Here is a 12724-nt window from a genome sequence, read left to right on the forward strand (position 1 = left end):
CCCACTGGATGGAATGAATGAAAGGATTTAGGTAGTTTTCAGGCTTGTAGTTATTATATTACTTCAGTTTTTCCTTATGGGATTTTGTGTGTGTGTGTGTGTGTTTTGGAGAAAAGCATTGGGATCAATGGTATGAATGAATTCCTAGTTACATACTGACCTTATTTTAAATTGTTTCTGAAGCCACGGTGCTGTTGCTCTGAATTTACTTACACCCAGAATTCCTTATAATATTTTGTGAAGTTCTGATTATAGGCATTGTTTCTTTTAATTACTTGATTCTGTTTCATTCTTACTTTTCTGTACAGTGAATCTTCTCAACTGTTATACCTGTTGGAACACACCTGGAAAGATGCCAAGTTCATTTTGCAGATCATGTGTGAGCTAAATGTTCTTCCATTAGCATTGCAGATCACTAACATCGCTGGGAACATTATGGTAAATTTAACTTAGAAAGGGGGAAAAGCATTTCCTGTTGGATTCAGTGTTTGCTTGGGGTAGTTGTTATATGATAATGAGTCTAAATGCATGCTTATAAAATGAGTAACTTGGATTCTGAAAGCTGGATTTCTTTTGTAAAAGGAAGAACTGGTTGGGAGAAGGGGAGGAATGCCAGGTGCAGCGTGTTGAAATTTGGGCGAACATACGGATCATCTCTCTAACATCTGGATGTGTCTTTTTAGTGGAATGGTCCATTTGGGAGTAAATAAATAGCCAAGTTGTCAATATTTTAAGCTCTCTTTGTCTCCTTTAACTATAATGCTTAAAGAAAACGTTAGGAGTAATTTAGTACCTTTTTTTTTTTTCAAAAGCAGCCCATTATTAGGAATAGTTTTGAAGGAGGTGCTGTGACTAAACTTACTGACTCAAAGTTGCTTTTGTTAGTTGTGGTTTTGAGCTCAAATTTAAAAAATAAATTCCATTTAATAGTCCAGGACGCTGATGGGTGGACGATCCGAGCGTAACGAGTTCTTGTTGCTTCATGCATTTTACGAAAACAACTATATTGTGCCTGACAAGCAGATTTTCAGAAAGCCTCAGCAAAAACTGGTGGGTCCAAAACTGTGTAGTATTTTGTTTTCTCTTAAACCCCCCCCCTCTGCTTTTTAATACCTAGATAGCCTTTTTTTCTGTGATAACGTCTGCTTTCAAAATAGCTAATCCCTTGTGTACTAAAGAAACCGTGTCAAGTTTATTCCCTTGTTTTTGTGTGGTCATTTCCTTTTCCACTTTGTAAAAGGAAAATGTACTTTGTGCAGACAAAATTATTTGTGAAATATGAAATTCTTTGAGGGAAGCATTAGACCTCTCTGATGGGTGACCATACATGGAATGTGTTCTGGCACCTCAGCCCTATCCAAAGATAAATGCCAGTTAAACTTTTTATTTTCTTAAACCTATGAGCCTTTATTTTTGTGTTGCATTTTTCTGTACTACTATGACCAAGGTCACCCACAGTCAGGTTTCTGAAGTAGCCTCCATCACTTTGGAACTAAAACTTAGTTTAGCTACTGTTTTATTAGCACTGATATTAATTAATTCAGAAATGGGAATTGAATGTTAAAATTTGATTCAGGTTCTCATATTTGCTTATTTTTTAATGTACATTATCAAAATTGGTATAGGGGATATTCATTTAGAGGACTTTAACTTCTGCTAAGGTATTGAATGTTGGCCAGTAATAAACTACTTAGGAATGGATTTTCAGTATATGGATGTACTTGTTTTATGGTGTCCATATTAATAATAGGGATAATGATAATACCTACATGAAGTATTTTATGTTTTTACATCATGAATGTTAGAGTAGTGATTTTAAGAGGGCTGTTTTATAATCTCAAATTTTATATAATATGAAAAGTGGTATTTTTCAATATTCATTGATTTAAAAATATGAAATTCTGTAAATCCAGAAACACATAAAAATAGAATTTTTGTATTTGTTAACTCAGGATATAGTATTTGTTTAAGAAATTACCATGCTTGGGATTCATTTGGATTCATGACCATATTACAATAACTGTCTTTCCCAACAGATAGGACCACTAACTGAAATGTTTGTTAGAACTAAGTCCTGCAATTGGAAAAGAGAGAATCATCAAAATTTTAAATTAGTTAATTAGTTGCTGGCTGGTGAAGTTATCTTTCCATTTGATATTAGGGAGATGAAGATGAAGAAATTGATGGAGATACCAATAAATACAAGAAAGGACGTAAGAAAGCAGCTTATGCTGGAGGCTTGGTTTTGGACCCCAAAGTTGGTAAGGCTGGGTAGTGAATTGGTTTTCTCCCAGTATTAAGGAATTTCTTAATGTGGATCTAGGCTTGAGAAACTAGAAGACCTGAATTATATCTTATAGGTCAACGAATAGGTCTCATGACTTTTATCTTTCATTCACGTGAAAATCTTGGTTGCCAGTCACCTGACATAGACTTAATGTGAATTTTGTTATGCTGTGTTCCAATAAAATATTATTTATAGACATTAAAATTTAAATTTTATATAGTTTTCATATGTCATGAAATACTGTTTTTGGTTTTTTCCAGCCATTTAAAAATGTAAAAACCGTACTTAAGCTCATGGGTGGTACAAAAATAAGTAGGTTGGATTTGGTCTGTAGCCGTAGTTTGTCTAATACATAGATAGCTGTCCAGTACATAGATAGCTGTTTGTCTTGACCAGTTCAGTTGACAGCAAAGTTAAAGAAAGTGCAGACAATAACCACCAAATTTAACTTTAACAGGAGAATATCTTTTCCCTATTGTCATGAATGGCAAAGATGTTTTGTGGTACACAGAGCTAGAAATAATTTTTTTTTTTTTTTTTGGAGACAGAGTTTTACTCTGCTGCCCAGGCTGGAGTGCAGTGGTGCGATCTCTACTCACTGCAACCTTCACCTCTTGGGTTCAAGCGATTCTCCTGCCTCAGCCTCCTGAGTAGCTGGGACTAGAGGTGTGTGCCACCATACCCAGCTAATTTTTTTGTATATATAAAAAAACATTTCAACCCTTCCCAAGTGTACAGTTCAGTAGTAGTGTTAAGAATATTCACATTGCTGTGAAGGAATTAGTGTGAATTTTATCCAATAAGTTAGTTCTGAGTAGGAAACATTTTTGACAAAAGTGATTTTGTTATTAGTTATAATGAAATGGAGCAGTAGTACTTGGTGTTATGTAGGTCTGGGTTTGAATTCAATGTGATCTTGGGCTGCCTGTTTAACCTCTGTAAGCCTCAGTTTCTTCTGTAAAATAGAGATAAGAGTAATTACCACACAGGGATTTAAGGATAAATTAGTATAGTGCTGGACACAGAATAAACTATCTTATATGTTTGTAGTTATTACTGTCTTAATAGTGGACATTTATTTTTATTCAGTTTCTTCTCAAGGTGAAGATAACTCTTTGTAAATGTCCTATAGAAATATAGTAGCTTTCTGTTCATCCTTTGCAAGTAAAAAGGGTGGGTCGTTCCACTACTGACATTTATATATATGTGTCTCTTGTTTGATTTTAGCTCAGTTTTTGTTTGATTTTAGCTCAGTTTTTGTACAGGTAAATGTGCTGTCCATTTTATTTTTTGAAGCTGTTGTAAAAGAATAAATTACTCGACCAGGCGCAGTAGCTCACGCCTGTAATTTCAGCACTTTGGTAGGCTGAGGCAGGCAGATCACGAGGTCAGCAGATTGAGATCGTCCTGGTCAACATGGTGAAACCCCGTCTCTACTAAAATACAAGAAATTAGCCGGGCATGGTGGTGCGTGCCTGTAGTCCCAGCTATTCGGGAGGCTGAGGCAGGGGACTCGCTTGAACCCGGGAGGCGGAGGTTGCAGTGAGCTGAGATTGCGCCACGGCACTCCATCCTGGAGACAGAGTGAGACTCTGACTCAAAAAAATAAAAATAAAAATAAACCACTCACTTGGTTTTGTTTGGGGTGGGGGTGGGAGAGTAGGTAGGATAATTCTTCAAAGAATTCTTGCTTTGAAGGAGAGTTGAACATTTTTTTTTTTAAATGGATGTGACACCTCTCAGCTGATTGGGAAGGTATTTGCTCATAATAATGGTGTGCTTTGGGGACAGCTGGGGAAAGGACTGGTTGTAGCTGGTTCTAAAGAGAGACAGGATCTTTTTCTCCCTCTTCTTTTGTGATCTGGCTTTTCACTTTATGAAATGGTAGTTGATTATTTTTTTCCCTTTTTGTCTGTCTCACAGCTCTGGGTAGTGTACATGGATAGTATATAGTTTCTAATATACTTATAGTGCTTTTAATGATGATGTTTTGACAATTCTTCTTTTTAGACTTTTTATGACATTATGTGGCTTTTTAATTTCAGGTTTTTATGATAAGTTCATTTTGCTTCTGGACTTCAACAGTCTATATCCTTCCATCATTCAGGAATTTAACATTTGTTTTACAACAGTACAAAGAGTTGCTTCAGAGGCACAGAAAGTTACAGAGGTTTGTATTTAACCTGGGACGCTTGAAATCGAGTTGAAAAGAATTGCTTAAAGAAGGAAGATCTGTGTCTTTTTAAAATAGTTTTATTGTGGTATTATTCATATACCATATAATTCACCTGTTTAAAGTGTGTAGTTCAGTGGCTTTTAGTGTATTCCCAGAGTTTGCAACCATCATCACAATCAGTTTTAGGATATTTTCATTATTCCCCAAAGAAACCTTTTAGCTGTCACCTCCCTCAATCCCCTATCCCTTCCACCTCTAGGCAACTACTAATCTTTTTGCTTGTATAGATTTGTGTATTCTGGACGTCTCATATAAATAGAATCATACATTATGTGGCCTTTCAGTATCTGGCTTATTTCACTTATAATGTTTTCAATGTTCATCCATTTTGTAGAATGTACTAGTACTTTATTCATTTGTGTTGCTGAATAATATTCTATTTTATATGCGTGTGTGGTGTATGTGTAGGTGTATACACATACACCACATTTTGTTCTTTTTTTAATACATGGCAGAAGATGTCTGTTTGCCCTCTAGCTCTTGAATTTATATGTCATTTAGTTCTCACCACAAGCTTAGGACCTGTTTTTCAATCCCAATTTCATATTCCCAGAAGAGAGAATCCGATAGGTTTGCCTAGGTTGGTGAGCACCCCAGGTCCCCGTTACCTGTGACCACAAGAGTAGGTTCACAGGGCACGGATCTGGCTGCTAAGGGTAGACCTTTCTGTGGGACTAGTGGATACTTTTACAGAGAAGACACTGGGTAGACATCCCCAAAAGGTATGACTGCATTCAATTAATATTTGAGCTCTGTTCTGCTACTGTGCCAGCATGATGATAATTAATATTAGCCTCTGCCCACCACCATTTTGCTTATTGGAGCTTTCCAGCTTGGATTCTGGATATATAATAGAATCATTTTAGAGTTGGAAGGGACCTCAGAGGTCGCCTAAGAAATACTATACATGTAGCAATTTATAGATCTGAATCATTTTCATGCATGGTACCTCAGAACAATTAGTGTCACACAGGTAGTAGTTGTAGAGCTAGGAGTGGATTGTAAATTTCCTGACTCCACATCCTTTCAGTTTACTTTTTATCTGACTTTCATAGTTGCTGTAAATAAATTAGAATGTGTACCAGGATCTCTTTAATAGATTTACTATCATCATCTGTTATATTGGAAAACAGTAGGTCCCTATTACTATTGTAAGAGTGTTCACTTGATATTGATCTCTGTAAAATCAGATGCTTTGTAAAGGCTAGGTTATCAAATGGCATTGACTTGATGTACTTTAAACCAAGAGGTTTATTTTTAATTCTGAACCTTTGAAAGGGCAAATGTGCCTAGCTTTTTTCTTTGTAGCTGTTAATAGAATTTATGGAGGCTAAGGAAAAATGGTCTAATGCTTCCCCTGCTTTTTCCTCCTGTAAATTTTAATGTAAGAAGACTGCTGGTTGCTTTTCTGAAATGTTGCTATTCTTCTGCCGATTGCATAGCAATTTATAGGTAAAAGGTACTACATAAATGTTAAGGGATAGATATGTATTAGTTTTTAGAAATGTCATGGCCTATTTAAATGTGTTCCAAACTTTTTTTTTTTTTTTTTTTGAGACGGAGTTTCGCTCTTTTTGCCCGGGCTGGAGTGCAATGTTGTGATCTTGGCTCACTGCAACCTCTGCCTCCTGGGTTCAAGCAATTCTCCTGCCTCAGCCTCCCGAGTAGCTGGGATTACGGGCATGTGCCACCATGCCTAGCTAATTTTGTATTTTTAGTAGAGATGGGGTTTCTCCATGTTGGCCAGGCTGGTCTTGAACTCCCGACCTCAGGTGATCCACCCGCCTTGGCCTCTCAAAGTGCTGAGATTATAGGCATGAGCCACCGCTCCTGGCTGCTCCAAACTCTTAAATTTGCTGATTTATTAGCTTTTTATTTTTAGTCTACAGCATTTACAATAACTGCTGTGACTCTCCATAGTTTTAAAATTCTATAGCATTTTGTTTGGTAGTAAAATGATTTAAAATAGTAGTTTAGCTGCTAGTTATTTTATTTTTTTAATCCTGGAGGTCTTAGTGTTTGTATTTTAAAAACAATTTCCCCAAACATGTTGTTCTCCAGTTTTGTTGAAGAAAGATAGCATGTGTAAAAATGTATCCCTTTTTTTTTTTTTTTTTTTTTTTTTTTAAGATAGAGTTTCGCTGTGTAGCCCAGGCTAGAGTGCAGTGGCGAGATCTCCGCTTACTGTAAGCTCCGCCTCCTGGTTTCACGCCGTTCTCCTGCCTCAGCCTCCCGAGTAGCTGGGACTACAGGCACCCGCCACCGTGCCAGGCTAATTTTTTATATTTTTGGTAGGGACAGGGTTTCATCGTGTTAGCCAGGATGGTCTCAATCTCCTGACCTCGTGATCTGCCCACCTCGGCCTCCCAAAGTGCTGGGATTACAGGTGTGAGCCACCGCACCTGGCCAAATGTGTCCCTTTAAATGAAATCTAAATTTGTGTCTAACTACAGGGGTGGGAGATACTGGGAATGACAGCCTAATATAATTGGGAGAGAAGAGGGCAATCGTGACCTGTTCTACAACCCTCTCAGCTCTTTCTTATACTACTCATGCATTGTTGATCTTGTATAAGGTAATAGCTTTTCAAGATGTGATCATGAGGGGAAAGCTCCTATAAAATATTACTGTAGAAATTTATTTCACAAAAGTTTGATTTGTGTGAAATTTGTTGTGTGTTTTTCAGGATGGAGAACAACAACAGATCCCTGAGTTGCCAGATCCAAGCTTAGAAATGGGCATTTTGCCCAGAGAGATCCGGAAACTGGTAGAACGGAGAAAACAAGTCAAACAGCTAATGAAACAGCAAGACTTAAATCCAGACCTTATTCTTCAGGTATATCTTTTCACTAAGAAACACTTGAGTGACAGTCTCAGCTTTTACAGTTTGATTATTTATGAGTAAACAGGATGCTGGGCAAATGCAGGTACTTATTTTAAATTTGTGGGTAGGTGACCATTTAAAAATACTAGAGTGCCTCAGAATGGAAGCCACCTTTGTTTACAAAGATTGTATCTGAGCAAGATAGTTCTGGCTCCTGGGAGCTTTGGAGTCTGTGTTTACTTGCTGCTTCTAGGAGGTTAGGGAATCATGGATCCAGGAGAATGGATTGAGTATGTTAATTATTTTTTATTCAGGGATACTGAGGGTTTCCCTTTTTTATTGGAGATCTAGAAAGACATCTAATGTAATGCTTAAGCATCTGTAAATGTTGTTGTTTGTCTTTTGTTCTGTGTGGCCTGCAGTATGACATTCGACAGAAGGCTTTGAAGCTCACAGCGAACAGTATGTATGGTTGCCTGGGATTTTCCTATAGCAGATTTTACGCCAAACCACTGGCTGCCTTGGTGACATACAAAGGAAGGGAGGTAAATGGCATAATAACATTCACATCTCTAGATATGAGAGTATTTTTAACTATACATGTTATAGTGTGGGAGAGTCAAGTTTATTACCTAGTTGGACAGCATCAAATACAATATCCCTCTCTTTGGATGACAGGTTTGAGACCAATAGGCATTTAAATAAGGATTCATTAATTCGTGTGTGTGTGTGTGTGTGTGTGTGTGTGTGTGTGTGTGTGTGTGTGTGTATTTATTATTGAACATCTAGTACGTGCCAGGCATTGTTCTAGGTTCTCAGGATAGAGTGTCAAGCAAGACATAAAAGATCCCTGTTATGAGGCTTACATTCTACCCAGAATAGGAGGGGTTTGGGGTTGGGGACGACATGGGTTGGGAATGTGGGGTGTAAATAAGTAAATAAACATGTGTAAGAAATAACTGAGAAAATATGGTAGAAGTAAATGCTCTGTAGATAATTAAAACAGGATGGTGGGCTAGAGAATGTTTAGATGGCTAGTTTAGATTGGTCAGGTGGTCAGGGAAGGCTTCTTTGAGGAGGTGACATGAATGAGAATGACGTAAGAGAGGTTTTTTTTTTTTTTTTTTTGCTGATGGATTAGCTTGGAGTGTGAGTGAAAGGTAGAAATCAGGAGGATAACTAGTAGAGCCTTTTACTAAGATGGAGGAAACTGGGAAAGAAGGATTAAGAATTCTGTCATGGATGTGTTGCCTTTGGCATGAGTAATAGAATTCCAGACATAATAAGGAGGCCATTGGATGTATAGATCCAGAATTCCAGGAATATGTCAAGACAGGAGTTATGGATTGAGAGTTATTGGCTTTAATAAGATGGGCCAAGTACCAAATAGAATTTAGGTACGTCACTTTATGAATACTGTAAGCTTCAACTCTTTTAGTACTATGTGCGTGGGTTTTTCTTAATTTGTAAAAGAATAGTTACGCTGAATATTAAATTCCATTTAACTCCTTGTCTGTGGGTTTAAGACTATTTAGCCTTAAAGGAGGTAGGTAGTGGTCATGGGAAAAATGCTTATATTGGGGGGTCTGGACTCTGAATGCTCTAGAGCAGGGGTTGGCAAATGATGGCCATTGGGCCAAATGCAGCCTGCCATCTATTTTTGTAAATAATGTTCTATTGGAACAGAGCTAAGCTCATTTGTTTATGTATCATCTGTGGCTGCTTTTGTATTATGAGAGCAGAGCTGAGTAGAAAAGATGGAGGCTCACATGGCCCGCAAAGCCTGATACATTTACTCTCTGGTCTTTTTTAGAAAAAAAGTTTGCTGACCTCTGCTTTAGAGTTTAGACCAGCTCTGTCCAGTAGAACTTTATGATGATAAAAATGTTCTCCATCTGCACTATCCAGTGCTGTAGTCTCTAGCCACAAGTGGCCAGTGAGCACCTGGTATCTGGCTAGTGCCAACTAGCTGAGGAACTGGATTTTTAGATTGCGTTAATTATAATTAAAATGAATTTAAACTTAAATAGACAAATGTAGCTAGTGGCTACTGTGTTGGACAGTGCAGATCTAGCTGGTATATGAAATAAATGTCAGGATGTTCAGAATCACTCTTCTGTTGGCAGCCCTATCTCAAAGATTTGTCTTAGGACACCGGAAGGGCAAAACATGTATTGAACACCAGTGATGTGATAGAAGCTTTCTTATGCATTATTTCACTGAAATTACACAAGAATCCTTTGAAATAGATAATAACGTTTTCATTTTAAACTTCTGAGGAAGTTAAAACTCAGAGATAAAGTATAACAAGTGGCTATTTTGAATGTAAATCCTTTTAGTACAGTAGGGTTGTCTCTTCCATCTCAAGATGTCATTTATGACTCTGGTTCTGCTTTATATTCTACCTCTTATTACAGGAAGATCATAATTTTTGGTACCCATCTCAAGACACAGGTCTCTTTTACGTGAGAAAGATATAGGTGTTTTAAGGGCTAGCTGAAGTGAGGGAAGGGAAGGATGTTTTCAGTTTCTTAAGCTAAGTTTACTTTAAAATTATTTAAATTTTATTTCTTTACATGTATCCAGTGGCTTCTGATGGAATACCATCTTATTTTTGTATTAGAAAATGCACTCACTGTGCCCCAACTGGGTGATAATACATGGGTTGACTATTGAGATTGGATCAAGGTTACTCTTAAGTTTCTCATGAGAGGCAATAGTTGACAATTTACTCCCTTGGAGAGTGCCTCTTGCTGTTGGGAAATCCCTGTTGTTACATTTTCTGCATTGGCTCAGAAATCCACGAGCTTAAAAGGGCACTGTTGATAATGATAAGCCCCAAATTTGTCCAGTGATCTCCCCCACCCTCCTAATCCATTGTATTTTAAGGGCAATGGTTTTCTTTAGCTGGATTTTTAATAGCGAGTTTAAACACAATTTTTATTTTTCTGTTATATAAAATATAACAATAACAAATCTTTAATAAATGAACTATAAAAAAACCCTGTTCTCTCCACTAAAAAACAAAGGATTTCAGACAAACTAGAACTACTTGTATGTGATTTAAATTCTTGGTATCTGCTTTCCTCTTTTCTCTTTACCCTTTGCTGTTTCCCTCAAATAAGGATAAATAAAACTCTGGAAAGTAGGCCTTTAAAGTAATATGAGGCTACTGAGAAATAATAATTATGCAGTTTCTCCCAGGAAATCTTATTCTAGAAGAAGATCCAAAGTCACTTACAAATATTATTTCCTAATATAAAAATGATTGTTAAAGTATTGGTGATAATTGTTAGCATTGGTGGATGGAAGTAGTCTGATCATCTTTCTTTGGGTTAGCGTCTCTTAATTATTAAAGAGGTAGGAGGAGTGAAGTGAAAATGAGAGCCAGTGTGCTGAGATTTTGGAATACCTTTGTAACTTATTAAACTAGTATTTTTTTGTGACAAGCTACGAGTGGGCAGAATAATATAGTAACCTGCAGATCTTACAAATTCTTTGCTTTTAAAGTCCTTGTGGGATAAATTAGATTAAGTTTCAAGTAGAAATTAATGAGAAGGAAACCTGGTAGCATGCCATTGCAAAAGATTATAAAATTTTGCATTTGGATGTGGATTAATACACAGCCTAGGGAGGCCTTGAAGCCTTTTCCTTTTTATTTTTAAGTCTATTTTGTGTTTGCTCAGTTTTGTTGGAATCGTGCAGGTTTGGCTCTAGCGACCTAATAATTTCTGTAATCAAATGTATTATGGCTGCTAGAATACGCAGAGTAATTACTAATTGTACTTTTTAAAACAGGTTTATAATAAAAGTGCTAGTAATTGTGTCAAATGGGCATCAATATTGTCTTTTCATAGGTGTGATCTTTCATGCTTAAACTCTTCCATGATTTTGAATTGCTTTGTGGTAGAGGAATGAGCTAATGGGTAAGGAATTGTATGAGGGATCTCACAGTGTGTACGTTATTTAAAAGTAATGAGGTCAGTGTTTCAGAGAAGTACTCTGTGAATCTATAGAAATACCATCTGTATTTGTGTTTGTTCTCAATGCGTGTGTAGAGAGGCATAAAAAAGAAATTGGGCAAGCCTGTGGCACTGAGTGGACATATATTTTTAAACCGGAAAGAAAAGGTGTATCAGTTGTCAAATGTCTGATGTGGTAATTGAAGTGATTGTTCACTAGGTGGCGATAGACACCCTGAGATCATTAATCAATTAAGGATTTTATTCTGTGAACAATAGTGAAGGCAATTTAATGAGTTAAATCTGTCCACATTTTAGACTTTTGTTAATTTTGGAACTATTAAAGAAAAGCTAAAACTGGCCCAAAGGATTGTAATACTCTAGTGTTTAAAATAATTATGATTTTTTAATCATTAGTTATATTGATAGGAACAGTAATTTATCATAGCAAGTTAATTCTTCTATCAAGTAGCTAAATTCTGATTTCTGGCCATGGAGACACGATACATGACTCCCTCAGTCACAGTATCAGAAGCTAATCTAAAGGAAATTGGAAATGATTTTGATATATAATTTTGCCTTTTTGAATTTTTTTATTGCGAAATTTTTTATTTTATTTTATTTTATTTATTTATTTTTGAGATTGAGTCTCTCTCTGTCACCCAGGCTGGAGTGCAGTGGCGCCACCTCGGCTCACTGCAAGCTCCGCCTCCTGGGTTCACGCCATTCTCCTCTGCCTCAGCCTCCCGAGTAGCTGGGACTACACTACAGGCGCCCACCACCACGCCCGGCTAATTTTTTGTATTTTTAGTAGAGACGGGGTTTCGCTGTGTTAGCCAGGATGGTCTCGATCTCCTGACCTCGTAATCCGCCCGCCTCGGCCTCCCAAAGTGCTGGGATTACAGGCATGAGCCACCGCGCCAGGCCTATTTTATTTTATTTTAAGAAACAGGGTCTCACTTTCTTGCCCAGGCTGGAGAGCAGTGGTGTGATCATAGTTCACTGCAGCATTGAATTCCTGGACTCAGACAATCTTCTCGCCTCAGCCTCCCTAGTAGCTAGGACTACAGGCATATGCCACCATCCTTGGCAAATTTATTTTTATTTTTTGTAGAGATGGAGTCTTGCTGTATTGCCCAGGCTGGTCTCCAACTCCTGGCCTCGAGGGATCCTCTCACCTTGGCCTCCCAAAGCTGTAGGATTATAGATAGGAGCCACTGTGCCTGGCCTTATTGGGGAATTTAAAACTGACTATGTACTTATAAGTATACTCATTGCATAACTTTAATTTAACGGGACTATTTGTCTTGATGGAATAATTAGTACTTACTGACATTGGTATTCTTTTATTTCTCTACTCTCTTATTTCTGTGTCCTTGAGAAAACCATTTTTGGTCTGGATTTTTTTATTGCAT

General features: G+C 37.3%; 1 protein-coding gene and 1 non-coding gene across 11 annotated transcripts in view; both read left to right on the top strand.

The window, feature by feature from the left end:
• The window catches only part of POLA1 (DNA polymerase alpha 1, catalytic subunit), a 298585-nt gene that overhangs the window by 46114 nt on the left and 239747 nt on the right, over window positions 1-12724 (top strand). For 7 of the 10 annotated variants that reach the window (XM_055269496.2, XM_055269499.2, XM_055269502.2 and 4 more), the window contains 6 exons: window positions 309-438; window positions 931-1050; window positions 2162-2261; window positions 4333-4457; window positions 7210-7359; window positions 7770-7892. In XM_055269496.2, the coding sequence (XP_055125471.1) occupies window positions 309-438; window positions 931-1050; window positions 2162-2261; window positions 4333-4457; window positions 7210-7359; window positions 7770-7892 (748 nt within the window). The remainder of the gene's footprint in view (window positions 1-308; window positions 439-930; window positions 1051-2161; window positions 2262-4332; window positions 4458-7209; window positions 7360-7769; window positions 7893-12724) is intronic. The other 3 variants (XM_055269500.2, XM_063634748.1, XM_063634746.1) reach the window with 1 other exon arrangement.
• Window positions 3356-3485, top strand: LOC129476585 (small Cajal body-specific RNA 24). The gene has a single exon (XR_008655013.1). It is a non-coding gene; the product is annotated as a small Cajal body-specific RNA 24 (non-coding RNA).

The sequence above is a fragment of the Symphalangus syndactylus genome, chromosome X, assembly GCF_028878055.3.
Source record: "Symphalangus syndactylus isolate Jambi chromosome X, NHGRI_mSymSyn1-v2.1_pri, whole genome shotgun sequence".
Taxonomy (NCBI): domain Eukaryota; kingdom Metazoa; phylum Chordata; class Mammalia; order Primates; family Hylobatidae; genus Symphalangus; species Symphalangus syndactylus.